The sequence below is a fragment of the Oculina patagonica genome, chromosome 5 (genome assembly GCF_052425735.1).
Source record: "Oculina patagonica isolate OP01 chromosome 5, crgOcupat, whole genome shotgun sequence".
Lineage (NCBI taxonomy): Eukaryota > Metazoa > Cnidaria > Anthozoa > Scleractinia > Oculinidae > Oculina > Oculina patagonica.
In genome coordinates, this window is record NC_135762.1 from 28,086,264 (window position 1) to 28,108,889 (window position 22,626).

Here is a 22,626-nt window from a genome sequence, read left to right on the forward strand (position 1 = left end):
ATTTATAAAATGCCTCTTGGTCATATTCACGCATTTCTCTTTCTAGCGTGTGGTACAAAGTGTTTTCATGGCAGCCATGTTGGAAGAGTCAAACAACAAGATATTTGCATAAAAATGTTAATGATTTTTTCCCAAAGGAAAAACAATTTATTGTTTCACTCCTCCAATATGGCCGACAATCACGCACTCTATTCACCAACTTGATAATTTAGTATGGTGGGCATTTACGCACGTTCAACGCGCGTAAAAAGGAAACGCTCTTTATTACTTTTTTCGCGACAGTGGAAATTTGCCTACGTATCTTTTTTTACGCACGTTTTACGTACGTAAAAATTTACGCGTCAGTGGAAATCCACCTTTAGTCCAATTTTTAAAGACCTTTTTACAAGTGTAGGTCATTATTACGTAGTTTTTGCTTGATTCTAGACCAGGCTCGTCATAGCGTATGGTGATAGAGGTTCGGAGTAGGCTGGAGGAGGTTCTTCTCTAGAGTGGGGTGGTAAAGGTTCTCCTGCAGAGTAGGGTGGTGGAGGTTCTTCTTCAGAGTGACGTGGCGGAAGTGCCACGGTAAGTAGTTCAGGTGGACTCGCCGTTGGTACTGAACGCTCTCTCGTAATAGGCAAACGCACTCCCGTGTGTGCTTGTGAATGCGATGTGCTTTGGAGATTAACGATCTGCAACACTTCTGAATCGGATCCTGACTGTTGGGGTGGGACTGAATGAAGCTGTTGCACGCGTGCTTCGGAGTAACTTGGTAGATGCCTTCCTTCAGTTACTTCTCTCGTTATCAACGATGTTGCTGTGGATTGTCTTGGTCTTTGCTTTTTATAAAAGGTGCAATAGCAGACCGACACCAACACGCAAAGCAAGATGCAGGGTAAACCGAATGTCACAAGAAACAAAGGCCAAGTAAAAAATACAAAGATGCTGACTGAAAAAGAAAAAAAAGGAAGCTTCCTTTGTCATCTCTGGCAATGCAAATGTTTTAGTGTATCATAAACGAAAAAAAATACAACAACAAATTACAGGAATTTTCCTGGTAACAGTTTGTCGTCCACTCGGCATTCCCAAGTCCCTGTTCTTCACAGGTTTTTCCATCTCCTTCTGGTTTCGGGTTGGTGCATGTTCGTGACCTGTGTTTCAAACTAGTTTCGTAACCGGATCCAGAACATTCCGACCATTCACTCCATTCAGAATACCCTCCGTCAGTACCATCTGTAAGAACGCGAAAGACCTATAAGTTTATAAGCGAATTTAAATTCAAGTTGAATATGTCACTAGTTGAGAAAAGTACGTTTTTCAACCGAACAAAACTGAATATTAAAAAAACGTCCATTTTGACAAGCTCTCCAAAATTAATATTAATTTTGTAGTTTTGAAGCAATGGTGACTGACAAAATAAGTTCTAGTTGCATTAATTTGTGGCTATGTATGAAGCATTCTTATAATTCCCCACTCCCCCCCCCCCCCCCCCCCTGCCTTATTACATTTGTGACCTTATTACATTAGTGACTAAATATTGTTTCCGGTTATAACAACTGATTCTTTTAGTTGTTTTTCAGTGTTAAGCAACTTTTAAACAAAGCAGCGTGTTAAGAACATCTTATATTAGTGTTACCTTATTTTCTCCATCAAACGTCGGTTCCCGGTTAAACGGTTCAGATAAACGGCAGATCTAACTACCACAATTTTTCCAAATTATCAGCATTTATTTAAATCCGACTCTGCATTAATGATTCCCATCACTAAATGAATACACTGGTCATTCGACTTTTATGTGGAGCTGCCAACAGACGTACATGTATCTTTATGAAACTAAACAATATTAACCTGCCGTGCATTGCACTCTTCGTACACCATAGTGACATTGTCAAAGTCTGCCCAAAATGGTAAAATGAGACCCTACTTTTATATGGATGGGCCTCGACTAACTAATGGTATTAAATAAAAATCGAGTCTCGAAGGTCGAGTATTAAATTAAATTCTCCACCGTTCAACCTAACAAAAAAGTGGTAACTGACATGTTAACTTTGACTAAAAACAATATTGAAACTTACAGATGGAACAGCTTTGCGAGGTTTTAATTGTTATTTTTTTTTTCATAGACAACAAAAAACGACAGCTTTAAGCCTTGACGTAACATTTTTATTTTTGCATTTAATGAATACTTTATTTACAACAAAGGCACTACATAAATACAATTAACAAATAACAAATAAGAAAAGAAAAATAAATGTCAGTGCGCTCCCTCTACAGAAAATTGAAATGAACTAATATAATTCCTCGAGTTACAATGCATTACTTAAATGAACTTATTTATTAATTACTTTACTTAAATGAAGCCAAAATAAAGAAATGTTACAATTACAATGGTGTGGGCAGGGAAGGGGAAGAGAATAAGGTAATAAGCGAAATAATTCATTACATTAATTTCTCTATTTTGTATTTATAGATAATTTTATCAATAAAGTCCGGAAGTAACAATGAATCATTCTGGAGTTTTTTTTGTAAATGTAATAACGCAGAAACATGATAGTATAGCTTATTTTTTTACGAAGTGTAGTGGATGTGGTTGGAATACCAAACAGAAATTTCTCAGTGGTAAGACTGAACGTAGAATTGTGAGTTGTGTTAAACCAATGCAATACCTTCTGATAGAAGGACCGAGTGAACTGGCAATTTATAAAGCTGTGATCAATAGAGTCTGCTTCACCACAATAAATACAATTACCATCATCTTTGATATTAAATCGGTATAGTTCTTTTCTAGTTACGATGATTCTGTGAATAAATTTGAAATTAAATTCTCGTAGTTTATTTTCTTTACATGACCTCCGACCTGACAAAAATATCTCTTTCCACGTCGAGTTAATGGGATTTATTGACTTAGTCCAACGTGTAGGACCAGCCGGCAAATTAGTGTACATTTTATTAGTTAAGAGCCAATAAAATTGTTTTGATTTTATCTTAAAAAGATCTATACTCGTATTATCGTCAAGCGAAAAATTGGCTAAGTCAAAATTTAAATTCGCGTGATCTCCAAAAGAGAGTTTCGTATTCTTTGCTTTTGCTAGTAAATGATTGGATATGGCACTGGTTACTTGATAGAAATGAAGAAAGTTAGTCTTTTTCAAAGAATACTTAGATTTAAAATCCTCAAATGAAAGAAAATCGCCATTAATATCTAAAAGATGCATTATAGTTCTGATTCCTTTATTAAGCCATTCTTTGAACAAGAAAGGTTTCCCACCAATCAGTATGTCTTTGTTATTGAAGATAATCATATCACTGAAGTTGTTATAGTTTTAAAGGACCTTGAGTTCATTGAAGTAAAGATGTAACATTTTTTTTTTAATTGCTTGGTGCTTGGCAATCTCAAGTGAACGTGAGGTATTTCATTACAAAAAAAAATTGGCTGTCGTTTAACAAAATGAAGATTGGTCGTGAATGAGTTAGGGTGTTAAATAAACCTTCACCATGAAAAATAGTGAAATCAGTTAACAGATGAAGGAGCTTTATGAGTGTTTGACATTTAAAGACGTTTTTAACGTGAAACGACTAAAAACGGCAACTTACTGCAATTTCCAAAGAAGCATTCTATTGACCGCTTGTCAGGCCCAAGTCCCTGTTCCGCACAGGTTTTTCCATTTCTCTCTGGTTTAGGGTTGGTGCAAGTTCGTGACCGCTGCCGCACACCAATTCCACAAGTTTTAGAACATTCCGACCATTCACTCCATTCAGAATACCCTCCATCAATACCAGCTGTATATGTAGGAAACGCAAAATCCTATAAGTATCTTAATACTAATGGTAGGAGTTTTTCCACCTCGATTGCATTTCCTTTGTCCATACTACTACTAACACACAATTTCCAATTTATTTCATATTTTCACAACAGCAATTTCCACTCTTCCCTTTCCTTCCTCCCGTTCAAAACGCAAATGACCAAATGATTAACTATTAGCGAGAGAAGCTTGTGAAAGTGTACAGAACAAGGTCCGCCACGCACAAGTAAACAAGGAAGCAAGCAAGCAAGCAAGCAAGTAAAATTGTTATGAGGGTAACAATTGATAGTAAAAAAAAAAACAATGAACTCGTGGCCCTCAGAAAAGTATTAAAAAAAAAACAAAGAAAATAAAAAATAACTGAAATATAATAATGTTAAAAATGTAAAAATAGAATAAAATAAAAATATGTACAACATTAAATATTAAAAACATGAAATCAATTAATTTAGAATTTGAATTTGATTATTTAAAATCTGTTTAAAAAGAGAACGCTTAAAAAATTTAACACTTGAGCTCCATTCTAGGTCCACGCTTAGCGAGTTCCACTCTTTTTAAAATTGTCCTTACACTAAACGAAATTAAACAGTACTTTGGAATATGCTGGGAATCTAACTATAAAAACAAAAAACAAACAAACAACAATCAGACGATATAATATAAGCTGCACTTTAACTACCAGTACCTTCATCTCCCTTGAAGAGGTTCAGCAAAACTGTAAACAAATAATAATAGAAATCATACGTTTAGTTCAATGCTTGTCTTCCGTCAAATCGGAAATTATATTGTTGCCGGTCTTTCAGCCAATACTGCCACGCTCAGAATTTTTGACTTAAAAGTAGCATTATCATTGTAGCGAGTTCTTGCAGTGTTTGTTTTGGTAGTAACTGCGCGTTCATCCAGTAAAGCAGATTCAAAGCACGTAGTTTGCATTTTAGATTTAGTATAAAGTAGGCAAAAGTAAAATTTAAAGTTAAACAAACTGGTAAGAAGTTTATCTAGCCATCCTTAAATTATGTGATTTAAATATATGATGGCTTATGCTTGTGGACTCTTGATTGCAAGGAATTGAAACAAACCAGGCTTTGCATAGCCACGATGGACTATTCATAGAGTGCGTGACCATGTTTTAAACGCTTTCAAGGGAATATAACGAGAAATAATGATTTACAGCTACTAAATGTAAGATATTCTGTGCTCAATTGCGCAACAAGTTTAACGAGAACAATCAAAATATTCTAACGATTGACAATGATCATATGGAAAGCTTCCAGTCCGTAATTAGACACGCCAGCCATACGGACTGGAAGCTTTCCATATGATCATTGTCAATAAATATTCACATCTGCCCCAGTTACATCCGATGCTTTCAATATTCCAACAGCGCTACCCGAAATGTCGTCACTGTAGTTTTAGTCACAGACAAACATGTTGTTTTTCGGTTGTTTTTAAAGATAAGCGAGTAACCAGTTTGAAAATTCTCAGGATAAAGTAGTAACGTCGATGGGAATCGACGTGACATCATGCATGCACGCGTTAGTAGAGTCTTTATACCCATTATTGTGAATAAAGTGTTGTGCACTTATGGTAAAAATGTACTGAGGTACAAAGAGCGTAGAGATAATTGTAAACTTCTCCTTGTCACGTCTTATTCATTTCATTACAACCTTTTTATGTCTTTTCTTGACAAACATAAAAGCTTAAATTTACTCTAAAGTAACAAACAACACTTACCCAATAAAACGAGTCTAGAACACCTTTTCTTCATAGCTGTACCACATTACGTTCGGTAAATCAAGCGGAGCTTACAAACAGGATTATAATGCGGCAATGTGCATGGAAGTAGTTGTTCCTCCATCTTTCCCGAGGGTTGTTACATGTATAAACTCTAATAATTGTCCCAGTTTCGCCCAATTGACTTTGCGGCCGTTTGTTATTGTTTTGAGCTCGTCATTCAAGACATTACACAACAACAAATGGGTGCAATGCCAAGGTGAAACAGAAATATGACCCCACGTGTGTAATTCTGTGATGCACTTAAATAACAATCACTGGAGTGTGTCATGCTAGGGCGGTTTTCGATTGAGTGTCGAAAAACCAAAACCAAAAATAATCACTCTAACCAATCATAGACAATCCAGTGAGCCAACCAAAACTCGAATCAAATACTTGTAGCTGGCACGAAGCGCGGGAAAACGTGCGTGAGCGAGTCGCGATTGGTTTTAGTTTAAGTTTTGATTGGCTGAAAAAGTGGTGCGAGTTTTTGAAACCAATCACTAAGCGTAGTAGTCGCAAAATCATAGCAAATGTGAATTACTTTCGACACTCAAGTGAAAACTGCTCTAGGAAGGTTTAATTTCATTGCTTTGGTTTAGGCCAGTTTTCAACGCATCATGGCAGTAACGTGTTTTACTTTGCTTCATGCAGTAGCTATCACATGATCATTGGTCGAGCGCAATCTAGTCAGACATGAAATGACGTCACATCACGCCACACTACTAGAGTTCACATCAAATTTGTGCTTTGATCGATATTCACTGCTGTTTTGTTTACGGAAAAATCGCCCATTTGACATTTTGATTTTGAAGCCGATTCTATAGTTGTGCATTCATGGCAAAGATTTGATGTGCTGCAGATGACTTAACCAAGCAGTGTTATTACTTCTCGTTGCCATCATTTGACAAATCACAAACTGTTCTGTTCCAAACACAAAATAACCCTTAAATCTCGAAGAAACAAAAAAAATTAAGCAAACAAACTTCAAAAGCTGAAAAGGTTTTTTAAACATATACTTTTTCCTGAATATCCTTCAGTAAATTAGATGAGCCCAGAAAAAAATGACTCCCCGGATTGTAAACAAAAGTTTGTTTACTTATTGATCCAATTCGATTATTTTTATGATACTGTACCCACCTGCCTTTTGGAAGAGCGGTGGGTCCTGTCTGAGTACAATAGTTTTGATCATTTCCCTTAACAGTTGGTAATATAATCCCCAATATCGAATATGCGAGGAATGAACTACTTGCTTTTATAGTACAGAAGGAAATGATGTCAACATTCTACTATGTTTACTGCAACCGCTTTCCAAAAGTTTGCTGTACTAACAAGTTGCAATATAATGCCATGGCCTCAATTATTTCTAAATTTAGCGTTTATGACTTTCGGTATCCACGAATTCAATATTCGCTTGTTGTAATTAAACCTTTATGGGCATAGTCCCTTAGGTCCGTTTTCGCTAGCGCGTCAAAAGCAATTCGCGTTTGCTTTGGTTTTCCTTTGCTTCGCTGAGTGACTGGTTAGTTCTTTATTATATTCGTACTATATATAATCTTTCTACATGTTTAAGTCTTTATTTGGAAGTTTTTGCTTGATTCTAGACCAGGGTCGTCACAGCGTATGGTGATAGAGGTTCCTCTCCAGAGTAGGGTGGTGGAAGTTCCTCTCTAGAGTAGGGTAGTGAAGTTTCATCTGTTGAGTAGGATGGTGGAGAAGTTTCTTCTCCAGAGTAGGGTAGTGGAGTTTCTTCTGTAGAGTAGGGTGGTGAAGTTTCTTCTGTAGAGTAGGGTGGTGGAGATTCTTCTTCAGAGTAAGATGGCGGAAGTGCCACTGTAAGTAGTTCAGGTGGACTCGCCGTTGGAACTGAACGCTCTCTCGTAATAATAGGCAAACGCACCCACCTGTGTGCTTGTGAATGCGATGTTCTTTGTGGGTTAACGACCTGCAACGTTTCTGAAATGGATCCTGACTGTTGTGGCGTGGCTGAATGAAGTTGTTGCACTAGTGCTTCGGAGTAACTTGGTAGATGCCTTCCTTCAGTTGATTCCCTCGATACCAATGATGTTGCTGCAGTTTGTCTTGGATTTTGCTTTTTGCGACATATGCAACACCAAAGCAGCCCCAAAGGCGGCGTCACAAGCATGGCGAGTATAAGGCATGTCATTACCAGGAGGCCTACTGAAAAAGAAAATAAAAGCAGCTTCTATTTGTTATGACTGGTAATATAATTATATTGGACTTGCGTGTGGACGTCTTGTCAACTGAAATGCTGTCAAAAGCCAGAGTGATTTGTTTCTTAGTTGCAAGGTATAACAATATCGGCCAGGCCCGTGGAGAGGGGGGATGAGGCGGGTGCGTCCATACCCCCTCCTCAATCACGAGCCTTGTATGTCCGCTCATTGTAAAAAAATATCAAAATAAATAAATTGAAATGGTATTTCTGGTCCTTTGGACTGAAGGTCCACCATTTGTAGATTCGAACAAAACGAGAAAAAGAGAAAGGCGGCAAACAGATCAAGTAACTTTGTCTGTAAAATGCCACGCATTTCGCTCTGAGCGAAGAACTTCCGGCGACCGAATATGCTTCTCAGCAAATCCCAGATTGAAATGAAAACATCTGAGGTAAGCTTAAATAAATTTCGATAAAACTTATGTTTATTTAAGACTTTCTATCAATGTTAAATCTTGGTGTAAATGAATACGTAAGGTAAATCTAGCTCGTCCCGCTCGAAACCTCGAGGCTTTTCGACTTGCAGATGTAATACTGTACTGCCGTCTTGAACTGCCGTAATTGTTAGCTAAATAAATTGTAAATCACGTTACAAGGTTCTGTTTCTAAAAAACGTTTTAAATTTAAAAATGTACCAGAATTATTGTCGTTGCTATCTTCACTTTTACCTGCCTTGTTTCCTAACAAACTATCTTCACAACGCACGAAATGCTGTCTCAGATAACCATTTTTCCCCAATTTCCTGGAGGAGGACAACAGCCACTCCCTTACGTTCTCGCGCCTGCGGCGTTTGAGATTTCGCGCCGGATGCGCTCATGCGCACCCCAATGCAAAATCCTGGATACGGGCCTGTAATCCTTAAGAAAGTCATTTACCTACATCTGTGAGATAAAGGAAGGAAAAACATGACTACCCTCATATATAGTTCACGATACTCTATACTGAGTACATTAATTCACCGAAGCTAGTGGACCAGAACATTATTTTTGGTAACCAAAGCGACAACGGAAGCCACGTTTTTACCTTCAGCTGCTTGAAGGTGAATAGTACTTTGCTAATTACCTCAAAATAAACCAATCAGAGCGCACAAAAAGCACTATAGGTGTTTTTCACTGTCACGCCGCGAAAATAAATCCAAAACTATTCAAACAAATTGTAGACAATTACTAGATTATCTATATGTACAAGTCTCAAGTCTGTACGGTTCTCTGTACTCTAGTCATCCGTCGAAATGTTCCGCACAAATTTAGAGAGCACAGTATGAAGAAGCCAGTTGGTGTCCAAGCCATTGGGCACCAACATGGCCGCGTGAAATCAATGAAAACATCTGGAATTCACACCTGCTTTAAAACTCTGTTAGTTTAGCCTAATAAACAAAAAAGCATTCACGTAAATACTTTTCGCCAAACCTCAACTGTTCAGATTGTTGAAAATTACAGGATGAGGGTATTTTTTTCAAGCATACGTGACAGCCTTCTGGCGGCAATCTTGATGTCCTGTGGGGCGGAACTCCAAATTCCGAATGCTCTATGGGAAAGACGGCGGGTGCTATCGAGCTAAAAACCTTCAACAATATATGTAATAAGGATGTCTAACAGCCAGTAAAGGATAAAAACTCAAAGGTCTTGCGATTTCTGATTTTAGAATTTCGATGACGTCACTTGAAAACCACGCATTCGCTTGTGTGGTGTATACTAAATATGGTGAACCTGTTTTGACTATTCAAATCTCTTTCTATTTTCTAGAAATTTGTAACTAGCTGCAACTGCCTGCAAACGAAAACATTTGTGGCTATTCTAAAGAGGTTTTAACGGATTTTTAAGCTGAGGAAAACAGTAATCAGAGGAAGGGTGCTAGTCAAAAACAAGATGAAAAGATGTTTTCAAGGGTAGATACTATCCTGCGTGGCCGGCGTTCATGTGCCATGACGCTATTGTTTTTATCGTTTTTTCGACGTTTTTGCTTGTTTACAAGCTAAAATGGTAGAATAGGGGTTATGTGGACAAGATTTGGAACCACATATTTGTAAACTCTCAAGGGACTTTTTTAATTTTTCAAGGGACTGTTTTAATTTCTCAAGGGATTACTTTCCGCTGTGGGTGATCACTTGCGATCTCGTGGAAAAAACGCGACTTGTCACATTTACAAACGTTATATAACAATTTTAAAAGTGACATGTCAGCTTTCTTATCTCAACGCACGTGTGTCTGAAAGGCGATCTATAAAAAGCGTCGCACAAACAATGGATTGCGTAACTAAAACACGAATAAATAATCACTAGCACTTACATCGTTTAAAAATTACAAACGTCAAAAATAAACCATACCAAAATACTCGCTCTTTTCAAAGATATTATTGAAGTTAAAACAAATGCAAGAGATGGGGGCTTCTTTTAGCTTAGGAGCGGTTAAAAATTAGGCCAAATTTGGTCGCTACATGCATCATCAGCCTAGGTCGTTAGGGACGAGACCTCGCGTTGAGCCGTTGACAGAAATGTTGCATGAATCGGCTTTACAACATGCGATCGTATCTACGCAGTTCGAGTGGAATTTCAGTCAAAGACAGCAAAATTCTTTCGTATTTCATCTTCAAATATAATTCGAAAGCATTCACTGTATATATGGCTTTTGTTTAATCCTGGGTCTTGATATCCGACCCTCGCAGAGCCTAGACAAAACGCAGCTTGAGTGTAACGACTTGTTTACGCCGCAATTATATGCGCAATGTTTTCTCCGACAGTAGTCGGAAATATCCGTATTTTTTTTCGTGCTTTTTCGTGGAGCAATCGTAACGATACGGCCTTGAACACATTGAACAGCGGTCTACCTATAACAATTCAAATATGGCGTCGCAAAAACAAAGCGTCGAACGCATATTTTGCTGTTTCATTTGCTAATTTCGCTGCCGTAATCGACTGCCTCGAAAGGTCCTTGGAATTTTAAAGTATAGAATTGTCAGATCTCGGTGAAATTTGCACTGTTTATTTGTGTAATGTTAAGGAATATGTGTATAAATACCCGGCGCGGACGAGCCATTTTTGACAAAATTAAATGGCTGCATTTCCTCCGCGAAGATAGGAAATTGTTAAACTAAACTACAAAGAAACTGTAATGATAAGTTCGAAGAACAATGCACAGGATAAACCTTCGACTCATACTTCACGCAGAAACGTCGATATCTCGAAGAGACTTTGATTTACGTCCAGATTCTGGACGCAAAAATCGTGATTGGTCAGAATTTATAGAATGTGTGAATTGATTGTTCTGATCGGTCAGATGTATGTCATTCAATCAATTAATTTGATTGCTGTGGTCTGTTCTCAACTTTCATTCAATGCAGATGAATCCAGTGACGAATGTTTTGAGGGATTTCTCTGAGAAGCGGTTGAATCTTTGAAAGAAATCGGCCGTTGTAAGATTTGGTATCAAACTACTGAATTTGCAAAGAATAACAAGTTATAGCAGCCGGTAAGCACTACACGCTGTGAGTTATAAAGTTGTTTGGGTCACGGCCGGTTGCAATCCGACGCCATAAACTCGAACACCGGAAACGCTGCTTGATTGAAATAAACGTTCTCTCAGTCTCAGAACGGCAACTTTTCGTAACAAATCCGCAGTTGAAAGGGTGCAAGGAAGATATATCTGACCTGATCTACCATGAAAAGGTTTTGTTTTGTCATATTTCTGACAAGAAGACAAGAAGAAAGGAAATTAGATAGGCAATTCAAGCGGCGAAGGGTTTTATTCCCCGCGAAAATCGGCACAGATCGGATTGAATAAGTTTGACAGCCAGACGTAACACAGAGGGCAAGCAGATGTCACGTACTTTTGGGGCGGTATAAAAAACAATAGCGTTATGGCAGGCCTTCCCCTCCCCCCTCCCCCTTCTCCGATTGCGCTTCGCGCTCTCTCCTCGCACTTCGCGCATCACGCTCGAACTCCCCTCCTCCTTCCCCTTTGAACGCCGGCCACGCAGGCTAGGTAGATACTGGCATTTCCAAACAACTAAAATATGTATTGTATTGATGTATAATATGATATTAATTTTCGAGTGTTTAAATTTCGCGCAGTGTTTTCTTCGCGCGTATTAAATTTTGCGATTAATTTAAAATCGCGAAAATTAGTACAATAGGGCATAATGGAAATCCAGGGGAAATTGATTTTGGTTCGAGTAAATGCGAGATTCGAGTTTAGTGAGGGTTCGAGTTATCAGGAGTCGACTGTAGTTGCATGAAAAGTAAATAATGTTGACCTATCGTGCATTGCACTCCACTTATGTATCAATTAATTCCAAGACCGCCCATCCCCCCCGGGCATACCCGGGCATTTGACTTGACGTTTACACCGTATAGTGGGGCATTATCATTACAACACTCAAAGGCGAATGAAGTGAGATTGTTACATTATTGGATGTTTATTTGGAAAAAAGATTGCAAAGGATGGTACTTCATCGAATTTCCATGAGGTTGCTGGAAGAGCTTTGATTTTAAATAAACACCCTCCCCGTTCATGGGGGCGTTCAACCAAAAAAATTATCAGTAAACATGTTTACTTTGACGATAAAAAAAATCAATTAAACCAACCGATAAGGCAGCTCTATGAGTTTTTAGGTTAAGGAAAAAATCCCACAAATGATGAGAAACGCTTACAGCAAATGCAACCTCTTGACTGCTTAGCAGGCCCAAGTCCCTTTTCCTCACAGGTTGTTCCATTTCCTTCTGGTTTCAGGTTGGTGCAAGTTCGTGACTGCTGCTGCACACTAGTTGCGCAAGAACATTCCGACCACTCACTCCATTCAGAATATCCTCCATCAATACCAGCTGTAGGGAATGCAAAAGAGTAATGTAGATTTAGCCAAACCTAAACGAGGAGCTCCATATTTGCATTTTTTGCTGGTTCTATACAGTTTGTGAAAATATTCCTATCGAAAATACTGTCATCGAAGAAATTAACCCTCCGATGTACAAGGTTGGGGGGGGGGGTAGGCTCTTACCGAAAGTACTCGTAAAAAAGCATTTAATGCTTAAAGCAGTGCTCGTTTTTTGCCAAAAAAGTGCTAAAATAATGCTAATTTTTTTAAAAAGTGTTCGTGGTTTACATAAAAATGCTCACTTTTTTCCGATTTTTTTAAGCAGAGTATTACATTTTTCAGATTTTCAGTAGCATTTTATCAGTAGCATCGAAAATCCAAAATAATGCTAGCAGTGCTTTTTGGGACAAAATGTAGAAAAAAATGCTTGCGAAGCAAAAAAATGCCAAAAAAGTGCTAGCACTTTCGGTAAGATCCTGGGGGAGGGGAGGGGGGTGGATGCCACCCCCATGAGGTTTTTTCGAAATTTGGAAAAGAAGATTTACTCTACAATGCTGAAACTTTCAGTAGTCCACGATATTTGACCAAAAAACGCCATTTTTAACATTTTTTTTTCTTTATTTGTGACCCTCCACGGGAAAACAGTGAAAAAGGTGAACGCACGGGCACGCCAAAATGGCACGCTAAACAATAGGCAGTGTGCAAAATGACACGCCGGCTTCCGAGCAGCGTGTCAGAAGGCACGCCTAATTAAAAAAATTTCTTTTGTTAGTATCGCACGATAAAAACAAAGGCACGTGTCTTATCGAACAATGTTCCGTGTCGAGCACTGTACTGTGCGAAATGGCACGCCAGCGTGTCAAATAGCACGCAATTCAAATGTGCAAAATGACACGCTAGCCGTGTCCAAGAGAAACGTTATACTTACCGTTCTCTCGTCTTGTAAAACTATCACACGTACAAGCTTTGCAAGGTCGGTTCTCAATAAGCGTAGTTGTAGCGGCAGCCGTATAAGCCGACTTTCGAAACAATCAAACATTGAATCGCAGATTTTCGACGAACCGCGGCCTTTTAATTGAGTATCAATTCAAAGTAAACGACAGAAAATCGGAGATAAAACCAGCTAAAGCTTACGTTAGAAACTAAAGCCAAATTTATTGTCACAAACGTTGTCGCTACGTTTCATCCGCCGACTGACCCGCCATGTTGACAAAATAGTCCTTGGTCCCAGTGTTTCGCGGCCGTGCATGGGCTGGTCAGGAAACGGGAAAATGACTACTCTTCCCGCCCAAGGCAGATAATCGGGACAGGATTATTAGACTGCGAGCATTCTCTCTTTTTCTTTTAAATCCGTGGAACGAACGCAAAAAAAGGGAGCGATCGAGCGTGTAGTTCGGGCGGCGAGCTTCTAGAAATAGCTAGCGATCGAGCGCGAAGTTTGAGCAGCGAGCTTCGCGATCGATTGTTCTTTAATTTTGCGTTCGTTTCAAAGATTAAAATTGATATTATAACGTTTCACATTTACCTTTTTCGCTCGCGGATTCTTTTTCCCCCGTCCACTAGCCCCAGAGTTTCCTAGATGAATATATTTTTCAACCGTCACATTTCGTAACTAATTTGAACGATTTCGGTCAAAGTTCCGTTTGAAAATAGGGTCAGTTCCATGAGCAAATTAGGATTTATAAAAAAGGAAAACAGGTTTCAAATCTTTCACCCTTTCAAAATCGACACGTGTTTATTGCGTCCCCACTTTGAGTCCCCCCAGTCAAGCAGCAACTATACATGCTTACATTTCAACACTATTTTATTTTCGCCTTATGCATAAGCCTCGTACGATCTGAAATTAGCTAACTGTTATGCCATTCATCGGGAAAGTACGTAAGTTATTCGAGCTTGTTTGTCTAAGTATGATAACAAAAAATTGAAAAGCATTTTTTTTTCTGTCTAGCATGTTTTCCTTTAGATAGCTTCGACCCGTCCGCGCCATAAGAAGTTAAGCGGATGTAAAAGTTACAAACGAAGGCTGGTTTGGGAAGCCTGTCTTATCGCACGCGTGCGTGCCATATCGCACGCGTGTCCTTTCGCACGCGTGTCATATCGCTCGTTAAGCGTGCCAAATAGCACACTTCTCTTAGATAAAAGATTTAGCGTGCGAAACAATATCAACCGTGCCATTCTTTGTTTTACTTATTAAATATGCGCATATCCGTGCGATGTGTGACACGCGTAGCGTGCCGTGCCATGACACGCGTGCCCGTGCGTTCACCTTTTTCACTGTTTTCCCGTGGAGGGTCACATTTTTTCAATGTTTTTGAAACAAAATCGTACAATTTGTTTATAGTTACATCTCATAAGCATTCTGGCTTGATTTTGCATCAACTTTCGTTATTTTCTGACTTTCTAAGAAAATGGTGAAATCCAAGATGGCGGATCCAAGATGGCGGCACTAATGACGTCATATAACGTCATATGACATCACAGCCAGCAAAAAGTATGTCTTCTTGTAGAGTAAGCTACGGGCTTTCTACACAGTGCAAAATAATTTCGCTGTGCCTTATACTGAACGAAAACCCTAGGGAGTAGGGCTTTCCACAAGTTGCTCGGCAACTTTTTTCATGATTCGAGCAACTTTTTCCCCTACAAGCAACTTTTTTCCTCTCGAGCAACTTTTTGCATTTTGAGCAATTTTGAGACCGAAGATCTCCGAAGATTATCCGAGTGTTGTTCAAAGGCAATACGAACGTTTCCGAAGATTTACGAAGTTTGCCGAAGACTTTCGAGGAACATCTGAAGACATTTCAACTTTCGGCTCATTTTGCATCAAAACATTACAAAACTCGTCAGCAAACATGACGTCATTGATATCTTCACGATTTTTCTCAGTTAAAGAAATCTTTGTTATTTAACAAATTTTCCCCTTAATATGTTATTTAGATACTTCTTTTGCTGTAAAATTACATAAAACTGCTTAGAAATCTCAATCTCAAAGGGAAATTAGCATATATTTAGAGAAATTCTCGTGATTAGAAGAATCGTTTTGGATTTTTTGGAGCAACTTTCGAGCAACTTTTATTGTCAGAAGCAACTTTTTTGGATTTTTGGAGCAACTTTTCAGCAACTTTTTGAGAAATTACGGGCAACTTTTTAGGAAATCTCGAGCAACTTGTGGAAAGCCCTACTAGGGAGGGGTTCCATCCACGGTGGGGGTATGAATTTGCTTGTACGTCCGAGGGTTAAACGCAACTACTCAAAAAAGGTCTACTAGCCGAAATAAATCGTCAACTCGAGTCGCAACAAGCAGCTATTTCAAAAAGAAATAGTGTTTCGTTTCCAGATTGCGGAAGGGTGAGAATAATGTAACACTAAGGAGAGATGGGTTTGTGGTTTACTTTAATTTGGAGAAGGTCCTAGTGTATGTTGAATTTGCCGAATTTATGCACGAGTGAAGAATGAAAAGAAGAACTTCTCATTTTACACCTACTGTCCATTTTATGTAAAGGAGACATAAACTACGTCCTGATGCAGTTTGGCTTTCAAGAGTTCAAGTAACACACAAATATTTCTCTTTATAGAAATAGCATGTGTCTTTCTCTCCAAATTAAGTTAAGTGAAAGAAGCTTGTCTTTATCGTTTTTACTCATCCAGTGAAAATTAAAATGATTGTTTTTATTTCTGCAGAACACTTTTTACTTAAAAATGGCACCTGATAGCATAACTTTGAATGTTACATGAATGGAAAAATAACTTACAGAAAATATTTAAATATATTCCTATCAATGTCGGGAATGGTTTATTTTTTAAAACAAACAATCCTAAAACAAATCAGTCCCATAAATAAAGTGTTTTGTGACTACTGATCTCTGATAAAATGCAAAACAACACTTTAATCGTAGATTAAATTATTACCTTTTGACAAAAAGCTTGAGGTATATACTTCTCTGAGTTGATCACATGCTCAAATCAAATAAATGCCAAATTCAAGACAAACCATAACCCCGGTCGACAACAACAGAGATAAGCACACTGTTTCGAAGCCATTTCTTCAAAATCAAATGCCTGTTGTCACTTTACAAAGACACGTAAACAACAAGGGCAAATTAATGTAAAAAAGCTACCATACACAGATTTTTAACCGGGATTTTTAATTAAGCAAAATTCAAGTTTAAAGAAAGTTTATGTTATATGTTATATATAGTCATACCAGGATTGTATTTTGGTCGATCCGCGCTGCACGCTCTCCCGGCAAATATAAAATTATCTCCACAGAATAAGAGCTAATAAGACACAGCCAAGTTGCTTCTGTTGTCAGTGTAACACTGATAATAACGATTTGCATTTTTGGCGATACTGTGGAGTTTCGATCAGACCGCGATGGCTTTGAATAATCCAAATAATGTTTATATCAATAATTTAATCTCAGAAATCTGCTCCAGCAGTTGCAACGGTAGTTAATGTTGAGCGTTACATCAACTAAGGAGACGAATTTAGTTCGACACGGCAGTTGCACACCTTGCTATACGATACTGTCCATACAAAATTTAAACTTTGAACAGAACTTGACTGTCTTCTTTTTCGTTCTCAACTTTCCGTGCAGACTCGAATGTTTTTGCGACGCACGTGACACTGATCACGCAATTCCGGGTACATCCACGCGAGAACCCACGCAATTTTGCGTGTATTCGCGCTGTTTGTGACGTCGACGATGCCGTGAATTTTCTTGTACAAATAGAATAGGGCAATTTCCCACATTTATACATTCCTCTGTTACATGAAGTGAAATTAACTTTGTAACTCGCCTGTAAATATGCACTTGCTCTTTGTAGTGCACTTAAGCTCTACCGTGCGAGCAAACTCGAGTCATCCCGTTTTTCTTTGCGCTTGCAAACACTGGTTGGTGGAAATTTACTTCCGTTTCAGAATAATATTAAACGCTACGAGAGCTTTCTCTAGTTTTCTTACAATACATCGCTTTAATCAAACTTAAAACAATTTCAGTCGTTAGATGTTTCTGTTTGGAACGAATCTCAATATTTTTGGTCATGCTGAGGAATAATATTATATTTCCGATATTTAAAGAACATGTTTTTACGAAATTAATTGCCATCGGTCATACGTATTTACTTTGTGGTTACGACCGTTCTTGTGATTGGATAGCAGCCACCCGTGCGAGCAAACACGACAAGTCATCCCGTTTTTGTTTGCGCTTTCAAACACTGATTGGTGGAAATTTACTTCCGTTTCAGAAAATCGCTAGAATGTTTACTTAACAATTAAACGCTACGAGAGCTTTCTCTAGTTTTCTTACAATACATCGCTTTTATCAAACTTAAAACCATTGCAGTCGCCAGATATTTCTGTTTGCAACGAATCTCAATATTTTTTTATCATGCTGAGGAATATCTTTCCGATATTTGAAGAACATGTTTTTACGAAATTAATTGCCATCGGTCAAACGTATTTACTTTGTGGTTACGACCGTTCTTCTGATTGGATAGTAGCCCCCACTGTGTAAATAGTTCACATCGAAGCCAAAATAATACCGTATCGTTTCTGAGGAAACGAAACAAAAACTCCGCTGCTAAAATCCTGTCATTACCCTAGACAGAAAAAGTATAGAATTTGAGCCTGCGATCCAATGAAAAATATTAGCTGGTCAGCGGTTGAATAAAAAGACATGTTATCTCGTTGAGCTCTAAACCTAAGCGCGCGATATGGTTATGTGAAACTGGTCAGCGGATATCTTGTTTTGACACCTGTCAATTGACCATAACATGGATGTCCAATATCAAATATGAAAGTGATGTGAGCTTCTGTTAACGTTAACGTTAACGTCCGGAGGGAAAAGAAGAGATGACATTTACCCCCCTCCCATTTAGGTTACCTTTGGATTCACGCCCCCCCTCCCTCTGAGTCTGTACGGGCTGGTGGGCTGGCATACGCTTACTTCATAAACATACTATTTTGTCAGTCAGTCACGGGGCAAGGATTATGCTGGTGCGTGTACAGAAAAAAATTGCTTTGCACATTTAAACAAGAATATAGCAATAAAGCGATTTAAATGGAGCTTTTTAAAACTTTATAAAAAATAATTCTTTCTCAGCTGTAGTTTTTAGTATATGAAGCCAAAGATAAAATCTCATGGCAACTTTTTTTTTTCGGATGATTTACGATTTCACCTTGGCAACCACACTGAGAACATAAAATAACTGTAAACTGTTTCAAGCAAGACATAATACAATCTATGCAACTTTACACAAGAAATGCATCATTAAATCTTAACATTAGGATCGATCACCCTTGAAAGCGATCGATGGAAATAGAACTTATATTCAGCAGACATGGCAAACATGTATTCAGCAGTAGAAGTGTAGAACACAAAATGTCTCTAAACTGTTCACCCAACAAATACATCATAAACTTTCTGTAATAGACATTTTTTCGCTTGGGCGGTTTGTTTTCCATTACAGACCACGTGATGTTCTCTAGAGAATTTTCCTTTTGTCCACATAAAATTTATTCATTCATTTACACGCGACTATTTAAAAATTTGAAAGCAAGAATTCTTAAGAGTATCATCACTTGGTCTGTAATGGGGCAAAAAAACGCCCAAGCGAAAAAGGTCTATTTGACCAATACAAAGACAAAACAAACAAGCAAACAAACACGAGACAACATTAGCTGCACTTGAATTACTCAGTACCTTCAACTCCTTTGAAGAGAGTCAGCAAAACTGAAAACAAATATGGAAATCATGCGTTTAGTTTTAAACTTGATTTGCCTTAAATCGGAGATTTTTACCCGGTCTTTCGAGCAATGATGCCGTGATCAGTTTTTGAGCAATAAGCGTTACACTGTCGCTTGACAGCAAAAAGTGTTAGTCGTGTTTGTTTCCGGGTAGCAACTGCGTGTTCAGTAAAGCAGATTCAAAGCACGTAGCTTACATATTAGATCGATTATAAAGTAGGCAAAAAGTAAATAAACATAGGCTGCTGAAAAAAATACACTTACTAATACGCCATCGCTTAAAAAAAAAACATTTAAAGCTAGACAAACTGAGAGAAAGATACCTAGCCATCTGTTTATGTGATTGTAATGATAGCTTGTGCTAGTGGACTCTTAATTGCAAAAAAATTCAAGGAACATAGAGGGGATTGAAACAAACGAGGCCATAGCCATGATTGGCTAGCGACGAGTGCGTGACCATCTTTTAGTCGCCTTCAAGGGAACTGAATGAGAAATAGTAATGTAGAGCTAGTTGTAAGATATTTTGTGCTAAATTATACGACAAGTTGACTGAGAAAAATCAAAATATTCCGTTGATTGGTAACGAGCATATGGAAAGCTAGCAGTCTTAAAACACGCCAACCATACGCAGCCAATCCAATCAATAATATTCAGAACTGTGCTAATTATAACATTCGCTCGTCGATACCTGATGAAATGCCGTACTTTGTGGCTAACTAGTCAACAGAAACCCTTTTTTATTCAGACGAGCAAGAAATCAATTTAAAAATGTGGTATTTTCATAATAAACGATCGAATAGTCAGCGATGTCCTTGACAAACGACATTGGCGTGACATCATGCATGCATGCACGCGATCGCATGTATTAAATCAACGCGAAAGTAGCAAACATCACCTACCTAAGAAAACGAGGCTAGAACAGCTTTTTGTCATAGTTGTACCGCATTTCGTTTGGTGAATCAAACAGAGCTGAGAAACAGAACACAGAATTATCGTGGCAATCGTGAGCGGAAGTAGTTCTAGTTCTGTCACGTACCTTTGCTAAGTATTTTCTCTCTGTCACATCTTTAGTACATGACGTCATACTTAGTGGTCGCGGTCGACTTTGCGGTCACTAGCCTTTCGATGACATAAGACTTGAAAAAAGTTTGTGACAGCCCTAAAATGTAAACATAGCTGATCCGAGGAAGCTTTGTCTGGTTATTGTTTATTACTTTATACATTCGTGTAGGAAACCGTGGTAGAAATTTCGAATTAAGAACAGGATGCTGGACGGCAGAATGAAAAGGATGCAAAGATTGCTGTTTACTTTTTGTTTTTTAACTCCCCCCCCCCCCCCCCCTTCCATACATTCTATTAAATGAAATCTGAGCGAAGTGAAGTGAATACTTTATTTACCCTCGGATTGTAGAGTAGCTTTTAACATAGCTAATATCTCCGAGCATTTCAACAGTACGGAGGCACAATGGGCAAAGATCAGACCACAACACCGGGAACTCCATGCCCTACTCTTTACGATAAGTGTGTGGGTTCTTTTACGTCCCCTGCTGACCATAACACTCAAGATGCAGGAGACGGGGCCTACGGTTTATCGTCCTTATCCGAGAAGACTAGAATATCTAACCATTTGCAGTTGTTATTGCAAAGACAGCATATTCTCCTCAGTTATTTTAAGACCCTGAGCGATGTTCTCACATTTTGCAAAGCAATTATCGGAGTGGTAGTCAGCGGATACCTCTAAGGCGCATGACCAGTTTCTTTCATTCTGAACTTGTCAAAACAATTTCAGCAATTCGCTGTTTTCACCGTTTCCATAATACATCTTGTTTACCCCCAAAATTTTTGCATAAGCATTGTTTTCAATTTCTCTTGGGATTTACAGTGACGTGCAATCGTCCCCAGAGAAATTGAAAACAATGCTTATGCAAACATTTTGGGGGGTTATTTAAATAAAACAAGATGTATTATGGGATCGTGAAAAAAACGAATAACAGCAACATGGCGGCTAGTGGGACAGTTTGGTCCTTTTCTTTAGCATTTAAAGAGGTTTTCTCAGTTGCGTCTCTAAAGCGAGAAATAGGTCTCCGGAAAAGTTCAAGTTGTCAACATGTCGTGTTTGTTGTAAAACCAATTCACGACAGAAATGGTAATGAAAACGTAGCGACCGAAATTTACTCGTTGTTCTATTGTTTTGAGGTTGTTTGTTTACTTGGTCGTTCTTCGTTTTACGTCATTGGTGAGCCTCACGTGCGTGAAAAATCGTGGTATATTTATTTGCATTTCAACGCTAAAACGTAACGCGAAATCACAAAATTTTGCGTTTTCATAACTACGTGACGACGAAGAAATTTTAGGATTAAAACAATGCGTTTACATTTTTAGTGAAGATAGTTCTGCCTCCTGCGTACAGCATTAGTTATTTTAAATTGTTTTGAATCATCGAGGCGTAAAACCTAACTATAGTCACATGGCTGAAATAGCAAACTAAAGTTATCCCTGCCTTCATTGATATTTAAATCTTTCTGAGAAAACAAAACTTTGGTTTGACGTCTTTCTCAGCAACGGCTTGATTGACTCGCACCGTTTCCAGGAACTGCTATGTCTTCAAAGAAAACTAACTGTGCCGACTTTCTTCTACTTCTAACAAACAAAACTTTAAAAGTGCAAACTTCATAGTTGTACTGAATATTTTTTTTAGTAAATCAAAGAAGCCTCGAAACGTAGATCGTGCCGATCGTACACGGAAGTTAGTTTACTTATTGATCTTGCTCGATAGTTTTACAACTTTGTAATTATTTAGAAAATTACTCTCATGAGCGCACATTGAACATCTAGTAAAAAAAAATACCTAGGCGGGGATCACCGAGTTGGTTATAATAATATGGGCGGCAGTAAAATAATAGCTATACTAAATACTTTACTCCAGGCCAACCGCTTCGTCCTAAAGTATGATATAGTTGACCAAGTTATATATATCGCGCTAGGATAATTTCTTTTCTAAGTCTTACTGCGTTTTGATCATTCAGTTCTTGTTTATATCCTTTTATAATATAGATAGGAGTCTACGCGCGCTCTGATTGGCTAAAAACCTATGTTTTATCAGAGTATAAAACATAGAAAAATCATGTTTTATTGTTTTTCGTCAGCTTTCCTCGAGTGCTTCGCGCGTCGTTGACTGTTCGTTGGCTATAACCACTCGTATCCAACAAGGGCGAATGGAATAATTGTTTTATTAAATTCCTTTTTAAGTATAAATCCACTGGACATTTCATTTTGATGTAA

The 22,626-nt window shown here is 38.2% G+C and overlaps 2 protein-coding genes across 4 annotated transcripts; both read right to left on the minus strand.

The window, feature by feature from the left end:
• Window positions 1-364: 364 nt before the first annotated feature.
• On the minus strand, window positions 365-20,346 carry LOC144654392 (uncharacterized). 2 transcript variants are annotated; one of them, XM_078514533.1, is made up of 6 exons: window positions 20,328-20,346; window positions 5,520-5,596; window positions 4,465-4,500; window positions 3,577-3,762; window positions 1,027-1,215; window positions 365-931 (listed from the first exon to the last, which is right to left on the minus strand). In XM_078514533.1, the coding sequence occupies exons 2-6, from the start codon at window positions 5,551-5,553 to the stop codon at window positions 423-425; spliced, it is 954 nt and encodes a 317-aa protein (XP_078370659.1). In that variant the 5' UTR covers window positions 5,554-5,596; window positions 20,328-20,346; the 3' UTR covers window positions 365-422. The 2 variants fall into 2 exon arrangements, with proteins under 2 accessions (XP_078370659.1, XP_078370660.1); XM_078514534.1 differs by lacking the exon at window positions 20,328-20,346 and having other exon boundaries at window positions 4,471-4,500; window positions 5,520-6,567.
• LOC144654411 (uncharacterized) lies at window positions 6,678-20,593 on the minus strand. 2 transcript variants are annotated; one of them, XM_078514556.1, is made up of 4 exons: window positions 20,244-20,593; window positions 19,301-19,330; window positions 12,440-12,610; window positions 6,678-7,736 (listed from the first exon to the last, which is right to left on the minus strand). In XM_078514556.1, exons 1-4 carry the CDS (start codon window positions 20,275-20,277, stop codon window positions 7,159-7,161), a joined length of 813 nt encoding a protein of 270 aa, XP_078370682.1. In that variant the 5' UTR covers window positions 20,278-20,593; the 3' UTR covers window positions 6,678-7,158. The 2 variants fall into 2 exon arrangements, with proteins under 2 accessions (XP_078370682.1, XP_078370681.1); XM_078514555.1 differs by having other exon boundaries at window positions 6,679-7,739; window positions 20,244-20,574.
• Window positions 20,594-22,626: the final 2,033 nt, after the last annotated feature.